General features: G+C 45.8%; 1 protein-coding gene across 1 annotated transcript in view; it reads left to right on the forward strand.

Moving 5' to 3' along the window:
- The first annotated feature begins 6,395 nt into the window (after nt 1-6,395).
- LOC100976543 (CEA cell adhesion molecule 6) overlaps nt 6,396-23,571 on the forward strand; it is a 910,921-nt gene continuing 893,745 nt past the window's right edge. The window contains 4 exon segments of the mRNA XM_034946101.3: nt 6,396-6,459; nt 7,339-7,698; nt 12,000-12,278; nt 12,720-12,974. Coding sequence (XP_034801992.2) covers nt 6,396-6,459; nt 7,339-7,698; nt 12,000-12,278; nt 12,720-12,974 — 958 coding nt within the window.

Consider the following 23,571-nt stretch of genomic DNA (forward strand, 5'->3'; position numbering starts at 1 on the left):
CGGCCCCTGCGGTGGCCTCGGTGTGGACTAATGCAGAACTCAGCAGCATAAGTAAAGTGGCCACACCAGGCTCTATGCATACATGGGACCATTTTTCAGTAAGATTTTCTTTCTGCTAATGGGCTTCACTTTTGCACACTTTCTAACACATCAGGACAAGTTAACAGGTTACAAACCATCATTCCATTCAACAGTCATTTATAGAATACTCCCAAAGTGCCAGGCCCTGTGTGAATTCAGGCAATACAAAAATGAACATAAAAGCTCCTGTCCTCTAAGATCCCCATCCAATGAGTTCCAGGAGGCACCTCTCCTACAACACGCCCCTGCTCTGCATGGCCCTCCTCTCTGCCCTCCACCAACCCAAATCCTCCTCCACCTCCAGCTCAAGTTCCACCCAACCAAGTCCCTCTCAGTCCCCCTGCACTCCTGCCACTTTGAGAGATGACTGCACTCATATCTCTAGGTTTTATGAAGTGGATGTCATCTCCCTGGTTAGACTTGAGCCTCCTGAAGGCAGAGACCATTTTTAGAATTTTCCAGAAAAAAAGCCACATCAGTAATTTGCATCAGAACAAGCTTAGACTCTGCTCAAGCCTTCAACTTAGACAGAGACTCCACTGCCTAGCACAGTCCCTGGTCCCTGCAGTGCTTTATAAACCCTGCAGTAGCAAAGTCCACAGTCAACTCGTGTGTCAGTCAACAGGCTGGGATAAGTTGAAAATGCAGACAGAGAAGAACAGTCAAACAAAAATCAAAGGGCTTTGACTCATGCCTTGCCTCTTCCCTTTTCTCAGGGAAACAAAGTCACACCCCCTGCTCTCACTCCTGCCTGGAGGCTTCCAGGGAGGGCTCCCTTGTTAGCCTTCCCTTCAGCCCCCATGAATATCACCCAGCATTCAAGCCCAGCCTCTCCTCTCCCTTTGAGCACATTTCCTAAAGTCTCAAATAAATGTCAAGTTTAGTGAGTGCTGATATTCTATGCCCCTAATGTTTACTTCAAGTATTATTACCTTTCTTCTTTTGCCCGGGGCCATTTCCAAACAAGAGCTGGAGCCAGGCGCCCCAGCAGCTGGGCAAACACACTTCAGGGCTCCTTCCCTCCTGTGGCTCCTGTTTCTCAAACCCTCTGGGACCTGCAGCTCTGGGGGTCTCTTCCCCCAACCCAGTTCCCTCCCCTTTAGACCAGAACAACTAAGCCATGGCCACCTTCCAGATGGACACACAAGGAGGCCTGGTGTCACCCACTGCTCCAGGGGCGGTGTTCTCGGCAGGGGAGCTGCCTCTTGTCCCGGATCCTGCTCTGCTGCCACCTTATGTGGCTGCAGAATTGGAGGGAATTGTGAACAGAGAGAGGACAGGGCAACTTCCCAGGCAACAACACTACTATTGCCAATATTTTGCCAAGGATGGGAGCAGGAGCACAGAGGGAAAACAGACCTTGTCAACGTCTCCTCCACCAACACATAACACCCACTTTCCTGCCAAATACTCAGATAGAGAAGGTCACTGAAAGTACAAGAAAATTCAAATGAGAAAAAAGACTTGAGGAAGAAACCATGAGGCATTGGGGTGTGGGGAGGTGGGAAGGAGTACAGGAGAGAACTGGCATGGCTGCCAAGTTGTCAGTCACCTTCTTATGTTCTTAAGAATGCTGCATTTCTTTTGTTTGACCAGTTTCACTTCCCAGATTCCCGTAAAGCACATGGTCTAATCTGTTACCTAACAGCAGGAAAGCATGATCTCACCTGTTCTTGCCCTCAAATAGGAACACTGCCCTGGGACTATACCGCAGACCACCAGGCTGAGCCATCCCCAGAGGTCAGGAGCTTCCAACCGGGAACCTTTCATACACTCTTCAAGCAACGTACAGCTCCACCGACAGTCGCGATAAAAATTCTAATCTCTTCCCTCCTCCTGTTGCTGATGTCCATGGTCTCTAGCAGCCTGAATCCAGGTAAATAAGACTGTCTATGAAGGGGAAAACGGGGGGAGGAAATGGAGCAAAACAGGCCACAGGTGCATCAAAATGTAGCCCTTTCAGCTACAGGGATTGGGAGCAAGTGAGCCTTTTTCAGTGCCAGTTTCCTCATTTACTGAAAGGAGCAAACTGTACTTACATCTAGTGTTGTGAGAGTTAAATGAGATATTGTATGTGAAAGTGTCTGCAACTACAGCTGGCAGATATATACATATGTACATATTGGTTCAACGAATATTTGCTCCCATGCCTTCACCCCCAAGCCTTTTCCAGAAGAGTAATGCATTTCCCCAGGGTCAAACTTGGTGGCAGTAGTGGGAGGGTATTGAAGGCAACCATATATTTACAAAAGATAAGGAACTCTTTGCTTATATTCTTTTTTTTTTTTTTAAAGACAGGATCTTACGCTGTCGCCCAAGCTTGGAGTACAATGGTGCAATCATAGCTCATTACAGCTCAAACTCCTGGGCTCAAGCAGTCTTCCTGCCTCAGTCTTCCAAGTAAGTAGGGCTAAAAGTGTGCACCACTCTGCCTGCCTAGTTTTTCCTTTTTTTTTTTTAGAGTCAAAGTATCACTATGTTGCTCAGTCAGATCTCAAACTTTGCTTGTATTGTTTATATTCTTTAGAGTGCACCAAGCATGACATACTTTAATGCTATTCAATGGTAGCTAATAAATGGAAGAAAATCCTATCACCAGGTAGTGTCCGTATTTGAAGCTTTAGCCACACCAAGCCCTGCTGCAACAGTGCACCATTTGAGTAGCAGACCTTTGGCTAAGGCTTTCTAATCTGCTCCAGTTTTCACTACAACCAAAGTGGCCAAGCCCTTTGCAAAGAAATCATGCAGAAGACAGCTTAGCCCCATGTATATTTCCACTTGGGAGCACCATCTCCCCAAGGGCCACTTTGAGGTGAAACAGCTTTGTTACATACTCAGCGTCAACTTGGTCCTAAAATCAGGAGATGTTCAGCCTTCTCCACTCCAATTTCCAATGTTCCTTGCTTTGTAGAGAGAGCGCTCTGGAAGCTGCTGAGCCCCATAGCCCTGGGGCCTAAACCACCATTCAGGAAGGGAAGGTTTTTCCATCACTGTGACAGACACCCAGGCCAGAGTCCTCAGCCTAGACTAAAAGCTCTAGCCCCAACCTCCGTTTCCAGTGCAACCCCCTCCACTCACTAAAAATTACTCTCTCTCTCCACCCAAACTAGACTGTTTGCCCTTCCCTGAACAGGGCTTGTGTTTTCCCACCAGTTCAACTTTGCAGATACACTCAACTCAAAAACCATCTTCCCACAGGCCAGACAAGTGCTCAGCTCCTCCCACACCCAGACAATCACTCTCCATCCTGAGAGCTGGCTTAGCCCTACTGGACTCTCTCTTCTTGCACTTATCTGCTGCCTTATATTGAAGACCTTCCTGTGTCTCTCCTGCCTCCACCCACTACCCTTCGAGGTTGCAGCCTCCTTGGCAGCACAGACTGGTGCACTGTTTCCATATCCCTCATGCTATCCAGCTCAGCACTCAGCAACCATTAGCTAACCGCACGAATGCGTCCTCAGGTTTCTAAATCAAACCAGGGCTTCAGAGCAGCTCTACTGACAACTGGGCTGACCGATTCCTTGTGGTGAGGGCTGTTCTGTGCATTGTGAGATGTTCAGCAGCATCCACATGCCCTCTCTCCACTACATGCCAATAGCAGCCTTCCCCCTCCCTCAAGCACCCTCTTCCTTCATGAAAGCAAAAAATATTTCTAGATATTGCCAAATGTCTCCTTGAGGGAAACCACCCCTAGTCGACAAACATTGCTTTATACCAATAGTTCTCCACCTGGCCACACATTTACACTCATCTAGGCATTTACCCTCAGCCTGGAAGTCAGGGGGGCCTAGATCCAAATCCTGGTTCTGTCACTCCCTTTGCAACCCTGGACAAGTCGCTTCATTTTTTTTTAGCCTTTTTATCGTCTTAAGATGAATAAATACCACTGTTCACACAGACTTGTTGTGAAGATTAGATGAACCTCAGTGTGACCTGGAAAGGGTTCAATAAATGGACTGAGTGGAATTTCTAAAGTCGCTCCTAAAGCCGCTCCTAAAGCACTAGGGTGAGGAACTGGGGAAAGCTCGCTGAGCCGCCAGGGGGCGCCATCACAAACCACCTCGGTGGGTGGCGCTGGGCTCGAGCTTTGTTTCCCAGCCAAGTAAAGTTTGTAATGCGGGCCTGAGTCTGAGCTACTTAGTGGCTGGAAGAAATAATAGCTCCTCCATTCCCAAAATAAATCTCAAAATAAAATCTAATCTTATTTTATATCTCCCCCCCCCCTTTTTTTTTTTTTTTTTGAGATGGAGTTTTGCTCTGTTGCCCAGGCTAGAGTGCATTGGCGCAATCTCGGCTCACTGCAACCTCCGCCTCCTGGATTCAAGCTACTCTCCTGCCTCAGCCTCCCTAGTAGCTGGAACTATTGGTCCCTGCCACCACACCCAGCTAATTTTCATGTTTTTAATAGAGACGTGGTTTCGCTGTGTTGGCCAGGCTGGTCTCGAACTCCCGACCTCAAGTGATCCGTCCATCTCGGCCTGCCAAAGTGCCAAAGCGTAAACCACCGCCCCAAGTGGCTGGCATTGTTTATTATGTCGCTGATATTGTCCAAAATTTGGCCATTGGGAGCTCCTTCTAGTTGGTTTCTGTGACTTTTGACACAACCCCATCATTTTTCAAGCAGTTCCTTACTTCTGGCCTCACAGAATGTTTACTTCTGGCCCCACAAGTCTCCTCTCGTGCTTTCTTGCCCCAGCCCTGGATCAGCTATTTCTCCAGGGACCCCTGGTTCCTTTCACGGGAGAATGATGTTTACAGACCATGGGCACCCATATGCCCATTGCTAGTAGGTGCCGGTGCTTCTATGCCCTCTAGTGGTCGGAGCTGGGAAATAACACACCCACACTAGTGTACTGTTACCCACATTTCACAAATTAGGTAAATGAGGCACAGAAAAGTTAGACAACTTGACCAACATCACAGAGAAAATAGGTAGTAGAACTGGAAAACAAAAATAATGGCAGATGCACAAGTCCTAACAAGCAAAAGTAACTTCTTCACACATGCATGTTAGCAGAAAGCCACAAGCCCAATATTCCAGCATAGACACTCTCTTTGGAAAATAACCAGAATTCCACAGCAATAAACACAATGATAACCATCACGTACTCAACACCCGCCTGGGCACTGGGCTCCCACATATTCCCAACAACTCTGCAAGGAGGATTTTACCATCCTCCTTTTACAAATCAGGGAATCAAGGATCATAGAAGCCAAGTGACTTGTCCAAGTCAACATAGTTAAGTGACAGAATCATTAGCTGAGCCCAGGTCTATCTGGATATAAATTCCATGCTTATGCCACTATATAAGCGTTTCCCAAAACTGATTTTAGGTGAAACATAAATAAACTTTGTTTAAGTTTAACTGTGTTTATTTTAACGCATGACAGGAAAAAAATTAAGCACACATCAAATCTCTGATTTCATGGACAATATTGCATAAGACAAAAATATTTTGTCTTCAGCTCCTGGCCTCAAGCCATCCTCTCACCTCAACCTCTTGAGTAGCTGAGATCACAGGTGTGAGCCACTGAGCCCTGCTAAGACAAGGATGTTTTGTAAACTAAATTTAATTGCAAAAAAAGTATGAAGTAAATAATAATAAAGGTGGTAAAGCTGTAGAGAAAATCATAAAGTTGGTCTAGAAATGTCTGGGGTCTGGATGACATAATACTACAGCACCATGCAGCTTCATTCTCAGTTACTCCCAGGAAATTAGAGTCACATAACACTGCAGAAAGAACAATTCAGAATCTTAGACCCGGGCTTTAGCCCTGGATGTGTCCACTCCTAGGACCCCAAACATCTCTGTGACCTCCTTGCTGGGGGTAAATCCAACCTTCCCAGACATGTGAGAACACTAGGAACATCCTGCACACATAGAGGGGTTTCTCTGTAACAGAGAAAATAACACCAGGTTTGAGGACCCCAGGGACTCTCTGTGTGGTGCTGACAGACCCAAGGCCCAGACACAGCAGAGGTCCGTGCTGGGGAGGGCGGGTCGTCCTGTTATGGAACAGGGGTCCAAACAAGCTTGCTTCTCAGAGCATCTTCTGGGGAACTGAATATAAACAGAAAGGGAAGAGGAGGAGGGACAAAAGAGACAGAAATAAGAGGGGAGGGGATAGAGGATTCCTGAACAGAGACCGCACCCATGACCCACGTGACCCTGGGAAATGCTTCTGCCCTGAGAGGAGGCTCAGCACAGAAGGAGGAAGGACAGCAGGGCCAACAGTCACAGCAGCCCTGACCAGAGCATTCCTGGAGCTCAAGCTCCTCTACACAGAGGTGGACAGAGAAGACAGCAGAGACCATGGGACCCCCCTCAGCCCCTCCCTGCAGACTGCATGTCCCCTGGAAAGAGGTCCTGCTCACAGGTGAGGGGAGGACTCCCTCGGAGTGGATGGGAGGAGGGAGCACAGAGACTGGCTAGGGTCTCCTGGGGAGGACAAGGCTCTGAGAGGAGACAGAGGGCTTCTGTTGAAGCCTGAGGAAACAGAACACCAGAGAGGGACAGGGGTCACAACAGGAAAGTCACACTAAACTGGGATTGATAAAAAGGGAGGAAAATCAATTGATCATGTTTTCCAAGTTAATCATCATTTGTCATTACAATTTGAAAAAAAAGAAAAATGATAGAAATCAGAACTGCATCAGGGTGACACTCCAAATAAAAATATAACAAGGAAACTAAACGCTGCCCTTACTCACCAATCAGAAGTTGAAAAATAACCACCAGATACACTCATTAACTCATCCACAAGCATTTGCAATCAATTTTAGTCAATGGCATACAACAAGCATCAGACAAGTCTCAGTCATCACAGAGCTCATGCTGTCATGAAGAGGAAAACACACACACAAAGAGATCTAGAATGTGAGGTCAGGTGTTGACAAGAGCCCTGGAAGGAACAGAGCAGGGAAAGGTCAGAAAGAAAAGACCCAGGGTCTGTAGAGGGGGTGTCAGGGAAGGGATCTCCCAAGAATGCCCTGATGTGAGCAGGACCTGAGGCCAGTGGGGAGGGAGCCATGCAGACCCCTGGGGAAGAGCATTCCACACGGGGAAATGCCAAGGTCAAAGGTGCTGAAGGAATGGGGGTGTCACACTGCTGACTTTGACTCAGTAGGACACACACACACACACACCCACGCTCCAATGTGGAGGGGTGAAGAGACCTGCTCAGGACCCAGGGCCCCGTTTTTCCACCCTAATGCATAGGTCCCAATATTGACCGATGCTCTCTCCTCTCTCCTAGCCTCACTTCTAACCTTCTGGAACCCGCCCACCACTGCCAAGCTCACTATTGAATCCACGCCGTTCAATGTCGCAGAAGGGAAGGAGGTTCTTCTACTTGCCCACAACCTGCCCCAGAATCGTATTGGTTACAGCTGGTACAAAGGCGAAAGAGTGGATGGCAACCGTCTAATTGTAGGATATGTGATAGGAACTCAACAAGCTACCCCAGGGCCCGCATACAGTGGTCGAGAGACAATATACCCCAATGCATCCCTGCTGATCCAGAACGTCACCCAGAATGACACAGGATTCTATACCCTACAAGTCATAAAGTCAGATCTTGTGAATGAAGAAGCAACCGGACAGTTCCATGTATACCGTGAGTATTCCCCCATGACCTCTGGGTGTTGGGGGTCAGTTCTACTTCCCACATATGGGATTGTCAGGCCTGGGCTGTGCCTGTGGCCCTCTCTGCATTACATCCTGTATCAGGGTTTGGACATTTAGTGCAGGACACACACGGGGGAGACAAACTTCCACAGATCAGAATTCCTTTCCTGGATCCAGACCCTGCAGACACTCGCTGCAGAGGAAGGACAGTCTGATGGGGGGACTCAGCAGGGCGAGGTCAGTGTCAGACAAGCACCCCATGGTCTCCCCATGGACCTGACCCTGAGAAAGACCCTGGAGAACTGGATCAGGGCCTGGCCTGAGGGGTCCCCCTAGGGACCCCTCAGAGAGAAGCTCAACTCTTCCCAGAACTGAGCCCCTGTACAAAGCCCTGTCCCTGGTTCCTGATTCCAGGTGATCCTGGGGAGTCTGTGCCAGGGCTGTGTGGTGGCCTCTTGGGCAGGGCTGGCTGGGAGCAAGGATGTGAGCTCTCCAAGGGCCATGACTCCTGGAGTTGGTCACCAGCCAGGTCCCAGCACCCAGAGCCTCATCTAGCTGAGGATAGGGCCTCCTCCTTCACTTGAGGCTCAGCATGGAAAGGACAGATGGAAAAAATTACTAGTGCATGAGCCCACTGCCCTGGGGGACACAGGTTACTCCCTGGGAAGTTCAGAGTCCCCAAGGGGAGGAACAGAGAAGAGAGGATGCTCCTGGCAGCTCCATGTCCACCAGGGATCAGGCTGAGGGCCCTCTGTCTTGGAAGCAAATAATCATAGATACTGTTCACTTGGGCAGCTCCTCTGTGCAGAGCTGAGATCAAGTAATTGTAAATATTTTGAGGTTAACTCACAAACAACCTCACAGCCAAATAGCACTTATCCTACTTATTGAAAGGAAATTGAGGGACAGGGAGACAGTCACTAACAAGGGTCAAACAGGCCATAGGTGGCAGATTAGAGACATATGAGGTCTGTCTGCAGCCACAGCCCCCTCCTCTCCTCAACCGGGGGTGGATGGGGCTGTTTGCTGTTAGGCATCTGCAGACCTGAGACCAGTCATGGGTTCACTTCCTTTTGTCTTGTGCATCCGCAGCTCAGAAGTGGAGATTCTGGTCTGGAAAGTAAGAAGCAAACAGAGAATTAATCAGTTTTACTCTAGAACTAAATCACCTGCCTCAAATAACAGAGTCAGTGCTGGAATTGTCCAGGCCTCTCCCTTCGATCCACAGTCCCCTCACTGCACCTGAAATCCTGTTTCCCAATGTGTGGGTGTCACTCCCATGGGAGGATAAAGGAGAGGACTTTGCTTTCTCTCCCCACTCACACCCTGCACCAGCACAGGCCCAAAGTGAGACACACGCTCGCTCAGGAGTTCTCTCATGAAAAAGGGAAGAAAGGAAGAAGGAATGAAAAAAGGATCCATAACCTCTTTAGAGACCGGCTCCTGAATGCAGAATCCTATGAGGTTCTGGCCCACCTGTTTCTTGTCCCTCAGGGGCTGACACCCATGTTCCATCCCTCTGAACCCCTGTCCCTAAACCTACCCCATCTCATGTGACTCTGGGGTTCCTTGGTCATTAGAGGGTTTTCAGGTCTCCCTGGTCCTGGTCTGGGGCACCCAAGAGGCTCCTGGTCCCTGGGGTCTCTGAGGTCACCGTATCCCCCACTGCTCACTGCCATGGGTATCTCTGGCTCTTTCTGCTCCTCTGTGTCCCTCATTTTCCTCTCCTTTCGTTCTAGCTGGGATGCCCTGCCCTGCACAGCTTCCTCCACCCTTAGGCCTTCCCCAGAAAACCCCTCTAACAAGGCTGGCTGTCCTGTTCCCTTCCTGCTCACACTGTGTCCTGGCCCACATCCCAGGCAACAGAGAAGGCACAGAAATCAGCTGGAGCAGCTGCCCCTGCCAGGCTCCATCACGAGCCAATGTCCCCAAGTCAACAGGAGAACGAGCTTCCACTGTGTCCCCATCCAGGGCTCTTTCCCCCAGTGAGGCCGACATGTGGAACAGGCCACGGGACAGGGACAAGCGACTCCTCCATACAGTCTCTACTGATTCACCAGGCAGTCAGAGGCAGGATGACAGGTCTGCTTTCCCCAAGGCCCAGAGGCTAATTTCACCCATTGACTTCCGTCCTCATCTTGGTGTGAGGCTCACATCCTCCAGTCATTCCCCAGGACCTTCCCCAGGTGGAGCCGGCCAGGCAGGTGCTGTCTGATGGGTTTGCTGCCCATTCCACATACACTACTGTGTCCTCATGATGATGCCATTGTCATAAGGTGGGGTCCCTTGGACTGAGAAGTGCACCAGCCACTGGAGTCTCACATAGACTCTGCCCAGTTTAGATGAACTTAAACTCTCATTGTGTTTTCTCAGGTTAACAGGAGAGGAAGAAAGCATTTCACATGACTGTTTGGGGCTCCTTCCCTATTTGCCTAACTGCACAGGAATTAGGGGCAGGGAGCTCTTTCTAAATTTACTAACATAACACACGTTGCTTCTAATTTGGCATCGTTCCTTCCTTTATGTAACTGACACACACCTAAGACTTCCTCTCCTACTGGTTCTATCCTCCCAAGAGGACTCATGTGCCTCTCTCTACTCAGGGAGTTGCTAATTTCAAACCAACGTCAGCATCTTCATTTGACGACAATATGATCCTGCTGGAATTCACAGCACACCTAAACCTTAGTATGTTATCAAGAAAAATACTACTTCCAGCCATTGATCTTCGATCTTTAGGCCATTAGTAACGATCTCCACTTATGGAAAAAATTAAATGTTTCCCCCAAATTTCTTTTATTTTTTACTATATTCAGAACATAACATAAGGTCTAAACTCCTGACAAACTTTTCAAAGCAAATTACAGCACTACAGGTCAAGCATCCCACATCCAATAATCCAAAATCGGAAATGCTCCCAAATCTAACACTTTTTGACCACTAAAGTGATGCTGAAAAGAAATGCTCACTGGAGCATTTTAGATTCTGGGTTTTCAAAATTAGGGTGCTAAACGGGTAAGTCTACTGCAAATATTCAAAAATCCAGAAACAGTCAGAAATCCAAAACACTTTTTGTCCTAAGCCTTATGCGTAAGTGATACTCAATCCGTATGAACTGTAGGTACCAAGCTGTACAGCAAATCTCTAGAACCTCATCCTGTGTATAACTGAAAGCGCACACCCATTGACTAACTCCCCATTCTGCCTCTCCCAATCCCTGGCAACCATGGTTCTACTCTGATTCCATGAGTGTGACTGCTCTAGGGACCTCATATAAGTGGAACCCTACAGTATCTGTCCTGTGAGTGACTTATTGCATTTAGCATAATGTCCAATGGGAGAAAATATTTGCAAAACTTCTTCTCAAATTTCTGTCTCATATCTGTCAAACACACATGGTCCTTGAGAGTCAGATTTGCAGCATTTCATGCTCCCCCTTTCCACCACTCAGCTGTGCATTTGCAAACATCCACATGTGTTTATGGAGAGAGCCACAGGGTCCTCACTTGCCCTCCACAGAGGGAGAAGAAACATTAAAGGCCAAAGAAAAGGAACACGGTTCTGCTGTGAAATTCAGGCAGCTCCTGCCTGTCCCCCTCACTGTCTTCTAGATCATTCTCTGAATTCTGCTCTATCTTTAGGGGTCACAGGCTCAAGTCAGTCATTATTAAACACCTGGGAAAAACTGCCCCACCTTGTGGTTCCACTGCCTGATGACTGAACTGACCTCCAGGCTTGCCCCTGGTGTCCCCTGGTGTCCCCTGTGTTATTTCTGCTGAAAGATCCAATCCCAGGCCAGGCTGCACAGTATCCTTGGGGTTTAAGGACAATAAGAAGTCCCATCATCACCCATCTCTAGAATGTCCTTAGAAAAGGAAGCCACACAGAAAATACAGCCAGGGGGGCAAAGTAGGACTAAAGCTTGAAAAGACCCAGCACCTGAATGTTTCAGGTGAGGACTCCAAGGGAAGCCAGGCAGGCAGCTGGTCAGGGAGAAACCAGGAGAAGCACAAGGGGCTGTGACCCCGGGTCCTGTGTCTGTCCATGACCCAATGCTGCTGCTCAATTCACACTTGAGAAAGACTGTGCTTCTCCCACACAGAGCAGCTGATCTCACACAATCTCAGCCCTCAAATCATCGTGCATCTGTTGTGTGACACATACACCTGCCAGGGGCTTTTAAGGACTCAAGGGGGCTGAGAGGTGAGAGATGCCAACTCTGATTGAAAGATGCCTGTGGAGGAATCAAAGGTGCCACACAGGGCAATCTTCTCTCTGTTTTCTGCACAGCGGAGCTGCCCAAGCCCTCCATCTCCAGCAACAACTCCAACCCCGTGGAGGACAAGGATGCTGTGGCCTTTACCTGTGAACCTGAGGTTCAGAACACAACCTACCTGTGGTGGGTAAATGGTCAGAGCCTCCCGGTCAGTCCCAGGCTGCAGCTGTCCAATGGCAACATGACCCTCACTCTACTCAGCGTCAAAAGGAATGATGCAGGATCCTATGAATGTGAAATACAGAACCCAGCGAGTGCCAACCGCAGTGACCCAGTCACCCTGAATGTCCTCTGTGAGTATCTTCTGTTCCTCTGTGGCCCAGGCTGCCAGCCCAAATCCACACAGCCAGAGTCCAGGTCTCTCAGTCCCTCTCAGGTCTAAGGACTCAGACCCTCACCCAGGCTGGCCATGACTTCCTGCCCTGAGCAAACCTGGGCAAACCAGGCCTTGACCAAGAATGGGAGGGGAGGGGCTGTCTCCTGTGCTACTTCTGCTCAAACACCCATTCCCATCATCACTTATCTCCAGGATGTCCTTAAGGCTCAGGGTTCACATTTTCTGATGGGAGAAACAGGTGAATGTCTCAGACTTTGGCTCAGGGGACATAGTGGGGGTTTGGTTGAGACTTCAGGGTTATGACATGGCTCAGGGGGACACCGTGGCCCTTCCACAGACCAGGAACTTATGCTTCCCTCTGACAACATCACCTGTGGCTTTATTCTCTTTCCTCCAGATGGCCCAGATGGCCCCACCATTTCCCCCTCAAAGGCCAATTACCGTCCAGGGGAAAATCTGAACCTCTCCTGCCACGCAGCCTCTAACCCACCTGCACAGTACTCTTGGTTTATCAATGGGACGTTCCAGCAATCCACACAAGAGCTCTTTATCCCCAACATCACTGTGAATAATAGCGGATCCTATATGTGCCAAGCCCATAACTCGGCCACTGGCCTCAACAGGACCACAGTCACGATGATCACAGTCTCTGGTAAGTGGATCCATGAAGCACTAGCATCACATTTTCAGGTGGAGTCTGGCTCTCAGAGAAGAGCCAGGAAGAAATTTTCTTTCCCAACCTGTGTCCAAGGGGCACAAGCAAATCCCAAATTCTCCCCTGGACCCTCCCAATTCACCTCTGCAGACTCTTTTCCCCTTGTTTTTTTGTTTTTTGTTGTTTTTTGTTTTTTGATTTCTCATGTCTGGCTTTGGGTCCATCCTGGAATGAGAGAAGGGGGCTCCCTCAGCACTGAGCCCTGTGTAGTGAAAGGGGCTTCACAGAGAAAAAAGGAGGAAGGGTCCTCAGGGTCAAGTTGCTGCTCTCTGTCACCAACAATTCCCTTTCTGTCACTTCTTTGTGTTCTTTTACCTACTCCATAAGCTACAAGGGACAAGGAGGCTTTGAAATGAACTCACACTTTTTCCTTAAATGAGAAGAGGAAGCCCCTTGGGTGATGGAGGAGCAGCTCAGACTCTGCCCCCATCTCTGCTCCCAGCACCCCAAGTGACTGACTGACCCCATCCTGAAGCCACCTAAGGTGGAACCAGGGCATATGGAGAAGGTGCCCAGGTGTCTGTCCTGAATCAGGCTAAATCAAGATGCTAATCAACACCAAAGCCTCCCCTGGATCAGGCCGCAGGAAAATGGGAAGACATGGAGCCTCATGACAGACTGCTGAGCTGTGTCCTGGCTCTGAAGTCATTGGCTGTATAAGACTGTGGGCACAGCACATGCGACACAGCACAGAGGACAGCAAGTGACGCACACTTGGAGACATAGGGAGATTCAGCCATGGGGACTCTGCATGGCAGGGAAGGGGCAGTGCCAAAAAGTGTGTATTTATAGAGAGGATAAGACTACCAGCCACTATGCATCTAATATAGGACTTACCTTTTCAACCCTTCCACGTGTGCAGGTCCGTAGTATTAAACACATTCCCGTTGTACTGCTACCATCACCACCACCCACCCACAGAACTCTTTTCTTCCTCCCAAAATGAAACTCTGTTCCCATCAAACTCCTGGGCAGAGCTGCCCACCTGTGACCCACAGCCTGACCCCTGAACTCACCTCTAGACTTGCTTCTGGTCTCCCGCTCAAACCCCCATCCCCATCATCACCCATCTCCAGGATGTCCTTAAATAGCAAAGCCTCAGAAAAAACACACCTTGGCTGGGTGGTGGGGGACTGTGCAGCTGAAAGAAACAGCACCTGCATGTTCCAGGTGAGTACCCCAAAAGACCAGGCAGTCAGCCAGTCAGGGAAGAAACAGGAGAGGTGCCAGAAGCTGTGGCTGTCAGTCCTGTATCTGCCCAAGACTCAATGCTTCTGCCCTATTCACATTTGAGAAAGTCTGTACTTCTCCCACACAAAGCAGGTGGCCTCGATCTCTGAGCCCTCAGATCGTTGTGCATCCGTCTTCTGACACACAAACCTGCCCTGGGCTCTTAAGGACTTGGGTGGACTGAGGGGTGGGAGATGCCAACTCTGATTGAACGATGCCTGCAGAGGAATCAAAGGTGCCACACAGGGCAATCTTCTCTCTGTTTTCTGCACAGCGGAGCTGCCCAAGCCCTCGGTCACCAGCAACAATTCCAACCCTGTAGAGTTTTCTACATATAAGTTTAAGTTATCTGTGAACAGAGATAATTTTACTTCTTTCCGATTTGGATGTCTGTTTATTTGTTTGTTTGCTGCCTAATTTCTCCAGCTAGGACTTAAAATACTATGTTGAAGAGAAGTGGGGAAAGCAGGCATCCTTGTCTTGTTCCTGGTCTTACAGGGAAAGCTTTCAGTCTTTCTCCATTGAGTATCCCTCTATTATGTTGAGGTGGTTTCCTTCCATTCACAGAGTGTTTTTATTTATAAAAGAATGTTGAATTTTGTCAAATGCTTTTATTGGCTAAATCTTATTACTAATTATAGGTCTATTCAGATTTTTTTGTGTGTTCCAGGAATTTGTCCGTTTCATCTAGGTTATCCAATTTGTTGGCATACAATTATTTACCGCACTCTTTTAATCTTTATTATTTCTGTAGAATTGGTAGCAATGTCATCAATTTTTTTGAGAGTAGGTCTCACTCTGTAACCCAACCCAAGCTGGAGTGCAGTGGCTTGATCATAGCTTACTTGCAGGCTGAACCCCCTGGGCTCAAGTGATCCTCCTACCTCAGCCTCCTGAGTAGCTGGGACTACAGGCATGTGCCATCATGCCTGGCTAGCTTTAAAAAAAAAAAAAAATTGTAGAGACTGTGTCGCCCTATGTTGCATAAGCTGGTCATGACCTTCTGGCCTCAAGCAACCCTCATCCTCTGACCTACCAGGGTGCTGGAATTAAAGGTGTGAGCCACCATGCCCCCATTTTCATTTCTGATTTTAGTAATCTGAATCTTCTCTTTTTTTCTCAGTCAACCTAGTAAATGATTGTCAATTTTGTTGATCTGTTTTGAAGAACAAACTTTTGGTTTCATTGACTCCCTTTATTGTTTTTCTAGCCTCCATTTTATTTATTTCAGTTATAATTCTTATTGTTTCCTTCATTCACTATCTTTGGGTTGATTTTGTTCTTTTTCTATATCCTGAATTTGTAAAGTTAGGTTGTTGATTTGAGGTCTCTCTTTAATGTAAGTATTTACCACTATCAATTTCTTGTACAAGATTCTTAACTTCTCTGAGCCTTCAATTCTTCAACTGAAAATTGCAATAATTCTCATCACTAAGAGATGGGTGGAAAAAATGAAAATGGAAATAACAATGCCTGTTTCATAGTATCGTTTTGAAGATTTAATGTAACATTTGATTAAGCCTTCAGCAAAATGCCACACACAAAGAAAAGCTTCACAAATATTAGCTATTATTATTACTACTGTTACCATTAACCTTGAAGTCAGGTAGTCCTAGAGTCAAATTCTAAATCCACTTGTCACTAACCATGTGACTTTGGATAAGTTTTCTCATCACCCTAAGCCTCTGTCTTTTCATCTGTAAAATGGAAATAATGTCTACCCAAGAGAGTTACTGTATAAATCAAATGAGATACAGGTAAAGTATTTAGCACAGGGCCTGGTATCTAGGACATGCCCCTCAACAGTAGCTAACCTAGCATTAACCATCGCACTGAGATGACTGGTGAGGGCTAAGCACCAAATGGAAACTCACTAGGACATGGTTACTGGCTAAACATGGGAGAGAGGAAAAACAGTGCAAAGAATCAAGCCTGGTATGTTAGCTTTCATCCACTGAGATGCAGCCAAGATGGGATTAGAGGTACAAGATAATTCACTGGGTAAAACAGCCACGAGGGAAGGTGGAGCAGCAGTGACAGGAGAGCCTAAGAGAGCCCTCAGACCACGATGCAGATCTGATTCCTGAGAAGGAGAAAGAGAAGGAGGGAAGTTTTACATAGCAGTGCAGTTCTGAGTTTCCCCAAGACCGACGGGGAGTCCTTGAACCCCTCTCCAATGAGAGTGAAGCAGGGTCTCACAGACCTGGGCTTGCTTTCTTTCCCCTGGTAGTTGCCCATGGGATGTGAGTTCTCTGTGCAAAGAACATGGTAAATTCAGAATGCACTAGCCTGGGCCTTCTGTCCATCAAGTCCCTGCCATAGAGCTCCAACAGGCTCTTATTCATGGCTGCCACAACTGAGACACTGAGAAAAAGATGCAACCATAAAAATATAGAAAGTTCTAATGACATGCAAAAATAGCAATCAGACTTTCTTAAATTTTCAAAGCCTTCAAAAATGTCTGAGTGCAGAAAGAACAGGATGAAATTGACAGAAGACTGATCACCAACCTAGAAACGTGGTAAGAGAGAAAAAAAATTGCAACTTTCCCACAAAACTAGTGTATTCCTTGAAGGAACAAGTCAAGACTACTTCATGTTGACAGCTAGTTCTTGGGGACCCCACTGTCGAATAACATCACCTTCATTCCTTCTCTTTTCTTCCCACAAGGAAGTGCTCCTGTCCTCTCAGCTGTGGCCACTGTCGGCATCATGATTGGAGTGCTGGCCAGGGTGGCTCTGATATAGCAGCCCTGGTGTATTTTCGATATTTCAGGAAGACTGGCAGGTATGATCGCCTTTCCTCTTGCCATGTTTCCTGCAGGGCTGACCACCATGCTTGGGAAAGGGAAAAAACTTCTTCACCTGTATCTGGGACTGGATCTCCTTCTACCGCTAAACTCCTGCTTCTCAGCACTAATTCCTGCAGGTCTCTTCTTCCCTGGTCTTCATGCTCCCTGTACCCCACTGTCTCCTAGATATAATTATCCCCAGCCTCTGCTCATTTGTTTCCTAGAGTCAATACATTGTCAAAGCCTCTTCGTCCTTTTTCAACATCTCTCACTTGTGTCAGTTTCTCCATTCCCATAAACCTCAATAATTGTTCAACATCCTGCTTGACCCCTTGTTGTAAGGTTGGAATCTTTCTTGCATATGACTGCCTCATTACCTTCCTAAAATCTAGTTCACTCACCTACTTAAGGAGCCAAAGGGGGCCAGGCACAGTGGCTTATGCCTGTAATCCCAGCCCTTTGGGAGGCCGAGGTGGGCGGATCATGAGGTCAGGAGATGGAGACCATCCTGGATAACACGGTGAAACCCCGGCTCTACTAAAAATACAAAAAAGTATCCAGGCGTGGTGGCGGGCACCTGTAGTCCCAGCTACTCGGGAGGCTGAGGCAGGAGAATGGCGTGAACCTGGGAGGCGGAGCTTGCAGTGAGCCGAGATCGCGCCACTGCACTCCAGCCTGGGCGACAGTGCAAGACTCCGTCTCAAAAAAAAAAAAAAAAGAAGCCAAAGAAACCTGCTCTGGCCTACTAGTTAAGTTCAAATTTCTTCTCTTTACTAATTCTTCTTACTTCCTTTACCTCTACTTCCCAGTATAATTCCTCCATCTTAATTAGAGTCTGACTCTCTACACATCCCTGCCCCTTTACCCCGGATGCACATAGAATTCTTAGTTTCAATGTTACACCTAAAAACAGGGTGATCTCCCCTCCACCACCTGCCCTGTGGACTTACTCACACCCTTCATCACAAGCAACCTCTTATTTCATGGAGAACAAAGACTGGGTAGTATTAATATGTGAACTTTGGACACATCCTGCATGTGGCTGAGAACCTTTTCCTGACGATCAATTCATGTGTTCATAACAGATACAGAAATGAAGAAGCCAAGGTCCCTACCCCCAGGGAACATAAAGCCCAAGACAGGAGATAAGACCTGAAAAATAATCATGATACCAAAGTAGAAAGGAGCGAATGCCACAAAAATTCAGATAAATCTGATGGGAAATATAGCTACACATTGGAATCACTCAGAAACATTTTTAAAAACGGATGCTCAAGCCCCAACCATAAATTCTGATCTACTGATCTGGACTGGGTCCCAGGCATTGGTAATTTTTAAGCCTCTCCAGATGCTACTAATGTGTAGCCACGATGGAGGATCCCTGTTCTAATAGGTAGGACTTGGGGCTAAACCCATGGTTTTTAGCTAGGAGGATTAGAATTACCTCTGGAGCTTTTTCAACATACATGGGCCTATACTTTGTTGGCCTAATTCATTAATGGGCTCCACCAAGAACTCAGTAATCTGAGAAACAGAAACTAAAAGGAAAAGCCGCCTTATTTGATATGTTACATTATATGGGAAGCACTGTCAAATGATAAGTGATGCTAAACCTTCTCTAAGTTATATTTATGGTTATGTTATTGATGTAAGTGTTCCAAAAATTATAAGAGATTCCCAGAAATCTAACAGATTATAAGCCATAATGTCATATGCCACAGAAGTAACTAAATGTCTATGGGAGATGCATTCTTATCATAATGAACTCTCATCAGATGTTTAACCATACTCATTTTCAATCTTTGTCATTCACTGACAATTGTTTTTTGTTTTGTTTTGTTTGGTGAGGGGGTTGTTTTTTGTTTTTGTTTTTGTTTTGAGATGGAGTTTCACTAGTTGCCCAGGCTGAAGTGCAATGGCGTGATTTCGGCTCACCGCAACCTCTGCCTCCTGGGTTCAAGCGATTCTCCTGGCTCAGCCCCCTGCACAGCTGGGATTACAGGCATGCGCCACCATGCCCGGCTAATTTTGTATTTTTAGTAGAGACGGGGTTTCTCCATGGTGATAAGGCTGGTCTCGAACTCCTGACTTCAGGTGATCCACCCACCTCAGCCTCCCAAAGTGCTGGGATTACAGGCATGAACCACCGCGCCCAGCCCTGACAATTATTTTGATTCTTCCTTCCTTAAAGCATTTGCAATCAGCTACCATCCAAAATTGCTTCTTCATTGAGGATATTTACAGAAAATACTCCGACATGTACTCTTGAATACAAGTTTCTGATAACATTAAAATCATACCATTAGACTATTTAAGAATTTCCAAAATTTTAACAAACTGATAGCTTCATGAAACTGCCAACCAAGAGTAAGCAGAGAAAATAATTCATTTCATGGGACTAAAAGATAATAATGAAAATAATATTTTTATGATTTTTTATTTGAAATTTTGTGGATTCTTTGTTTTGTTTCCCAGATTTCAGGAAACATTTTTTCTTTTAAGCTATCTAGAGCTTCAACAATTTGGTGAAGTAGACTTTTGCAAACAAAAATTGAAACATCTATATTTTCTCCCTACCTGACTGCTCCAGAATTCGGAAATTATTCATGAATATTTATATGTTTATAATAATATCGTTATTTGCACAAAAAATATAGTTATTAATATTAATTGTTATAAAATAATTATTATTGATAAACAATTATTTAATGATCATTATTTAATAATTTATTAATATTTATTAATAAATTAATAATTATTATTTAATGACTAATTGTAATTGTTAATTAATATTAATATTATATAATAAATATAATAGCATAGTTATTTGCTCAATAAAAATCTGCTCCCTTTATAACAGGATACATTTGAAAACACTGGTTATATTACCCAGGCTTTGATTGGGATGTTATATTTGGGAATATACATAGATGAAGCCATAGGCACTGCTGGAAAAGTCTGAAGTCGGCCTTGGTTTGGCTTCCTCATGTCAAGAGGTTTCTAAAAGTTTAATCTGAGATTCCTTATAAAAACTTCCTGTAAAACAAACTTAAAAAGACCCCAGGCTGGGCACAGTAGCTCACGTCGATAATCCCAGCACTTTGGGAGGCTGAGGTGGGTGAATCATGAGATCAGGAGTTCAAGACCAGCCTGGCCAACATGGCAAAACCTCGTCTCTGCTAAAAATAAAAAAAATAAAAAATAAAAAATAAAAAAAAAAGCTAGGTGTGGTGGTGGGCACCTGTAATCCCAGTTACTCGGGAGGCTGAGGCAGGAGAATCACTTAAACCTGGGAGGTAGAGGCTGCAGTGAGCTGCACTCCAGCCTAGGAGTGCACACATAGGCCTATACTATTCATGTGCATACATAGGGCTATACATAGGCCTATACTCCTATTCAAGGAGAATCGCTTGAACTTGGGAGGTGGAGGTTGCAGTGAGCTCCACTCCAACCTGGGCAACAGGGCAAGACTCTGTCTCAAAAGGAAAAAAAAAAAAAGACTGTGTGGTCACCTGCTACTCTTGTTGCACTTATATAAAGAATGAGGCCAAGTTCGATGAGACTAAACTTATTTGGAAAACAAATATGTCTTACTGGGATTATCTTTGGTAGAAATAGAGATGCCTATGAAGAGAAAAATTATGTTGAAAAAAACTATAGTACACCTGTTATGACATCACAGCTCTGCTTATTGTTTTTTAGTTTTCATTATCCACCTATAGATTGGACCAGACCCTGAATTCTTCTAGCTCCTCCAATCCCATTTTATCCCATGGAACCACTAAAAACAAGGTCTGCTCTGCTCCTGAAGCCCTATATGCTGGAGATGGACAACTCAATGAAAATTTAAAGGGAAAACCCTCAGGCCTGAGGTGTGTGCCACTCAGAGACTTCACCTAACTAGAGACAGTCAAACTGCAAACCATGGTGAGAAATTGACGACTTCACACTATGGACAGCTTTTCCCAAGATGTCAAAACAAGACTCCTCATCATGATAAGGCTCTTACCCCCTTTTAATTTGTCCTTGCTTATGCCTGCCTCTTTCGCTTGGCAGGATGATGCTGTCATTAGTATTTCACAAGAAGTAGCTTCAGAGGGTAACTTAACAGAGTGTCAGATCTATCTTGTCAATCCCAACGTTTTACATAAAATAAGAGATCCTTTAGTGCACCCAATGACTGACATTAGCAGCATCTTTAACACAGCTGTGTGTTCAAATGTACAGTGGTCCTTTTCAGAGCTGGACTTCTAGACTCACCTGTTCTCACTCCCTGTTTTAATTCAACCCAGCCCTGCAATGCCAAATAATAGAATTGCTCCCTAACAGCTGAACAGGGAGGAGTCTGTGCAGTTTCTGACACTTCTTGTTGAACATGGCTAAATACAATGGGTATCACTGAGACTAAGTTGTAGAAATTAACAAATGTGCTGCTTGGTTAAAATGGCTACATTCATCTGACTCATTCTTTATTCTATTTTAGTTGGTTTGTATCTTGCCTAAGGTGCGTAGTCCAACTCTTGGTATTACCCTCCTAATAGTCATACTAGTAGTCATACTCCCTGGTGTAGTGTATTCTCTAAAAGCTTTAAATGTCTGCATGCAGCCAGCCATCAAATAGTGAATGGTCTCTCTTTGGCTGGAATTACAAAACTCAGAGAAATGTGTCATCAGGAGAACATCATAACCCATGAAGGATAAAAGCCCCAAATGGTGGTAACTGATAATAGCACTAATGCTTTAAGATTTGGTCACACTCTCACCTAGGTGAGCGCATTGAGCCAGTGGTGCTAAATGCTACATACTCCAACTGAAATGTTAAGGAAGAAGATAGATCCAATTAAAAAAAAATTAAAACCAATTTTAAAAAAAAAAGAACACAGGAGATTCCAGTCTACTTGAGTTAGCATAATACAGAAGTCCCCTCTACTTTAACTTTTACAAAAAAGTAACCTGAACTAATCTGATGTTAACTAATGTATTTATTTCTGTGGTTCTGTTTCCTTGTTCCGATTTGACAAAACCCACTGTTCTTGTATTGCCCAGGGGGAGCTATCACTGTACTTGTAGAGTGGTGCTGCTTTAATTCATAAATCACAAATAAAAGCCAATTAGCTCTATAACTAAATTTGTTGTAATTCTGTCTCTTGATGTGGGTTCACAGCCAGCCATGGCCAGTGGTGTCTCTCAGGCTGCATCATTCTCACCCCGACCCTCCTGCCTTCCTCTTTCACTTACAAGGGCCCTTCTGAATACACTGAGCTCGCCCAGATTATCCAGAATAACCTCCCATCTCAAGATCCTTAACTTTACTTATTTGCAAAGTCCTTTTGCCAAATAATGTAACATGCACATGTTCCAGGGATTAGGATGTGGACATTTTTAGGAGATCATTTTTCTGCCTAACACAAGTAACTTTCATAAACATCACCCACAACAAAAATTTGCTTTGCCTTCCTTCTGTGTCTCACCTTTCTGCCTGAATCACAGGCCAGAGCACAAACTTTAAGGTGAAACACACCAGCTCTGCTGTGAACTGCCTGGATGATCCTGGACCACTCACTTCACCTCCCACAGTCTCTTCTCATTTGCAGCACAAGGATGACACTTACTGCATCAGAAAATGACAGTGCAAGAGTAAATTAAGATACTAAACACAGAGCCTGGTACCTGATGAGCCCTCGGTAAACATTCCTTTCAGTCTCTTCCTTTCAACATCCCGTTTCTTTCACCCTCACCCGTCTGCCCTTTCATCTTCTTTCTCTTCAGCAACTTATACAGTCTACCCTACCAGTTAGCAAAGAAGCCAGCTACCCATTCTCTCTTGATTCTGCTGGAATGTTCTTGTGATGGAGTCTGCTATCTACTCAAGAAAGCCCACATTATTTATATGGAGAGGTCTGTTTAGAACAAGAAGTCCTTTTTATGTTCGCATAAAATGTGTACATATGGCCGGGCGCAATGGCTCACGCCTGTAATCCCAGCACTTTGAGAGGCCGAGGCGGGCAGATCACCTGAGGTCAGGAGGTCGAGAACAGCCTGGTCAACATAGTAAAACCCCGTCTCCACTAAAAATACAAAAATTAGCCGGGCGTAGTGGACAGGAGAATTGCTTGAGCCCAGGAGGCAGAGGTTGCAGTGAGCCAAGATCACGCCACTGCACTTAAGCCTGGGCAACAAAGAGCGAAATTCTGTCTCAAAAAAAAAAAAAAAATTTATACCTATGTCCCCTTAACTTACACATACCCGTCCCAATTCTGCCCTGTTAATTTATATGTGCACTTCCTTATTCATTCTTTAGTCTTTCTCTTTATACCTTATAATCTAGGATAGCACAGAGACAAAACTAATGACCCAAGCCACAAGAGGGGATTTTTTTTAGCAAGATGAATGCTTTCCATTAAAAAAAATCAATGCTTTTTTTTTGGCAAAAGGAATGCTAATTTGCAAGGCACCCCTGAAGCCTGTTTTTAGGCTTGGCTTTTGGAAAAACCATTTGAGCCTACAACACAT

Source organism: Pan paniscus, chromosome 20 (assembly GCF_029289425.2).
Source record: "Pan paniscus chromosome 20, NHGRI_mPanPan1-v2.0_pri, whole genome shotgun sequence".
NCBI lineage: Eukaryota > Metazoa > Chordata > Mammalia > Primates > Hominidae > Pan > Pan paniscus.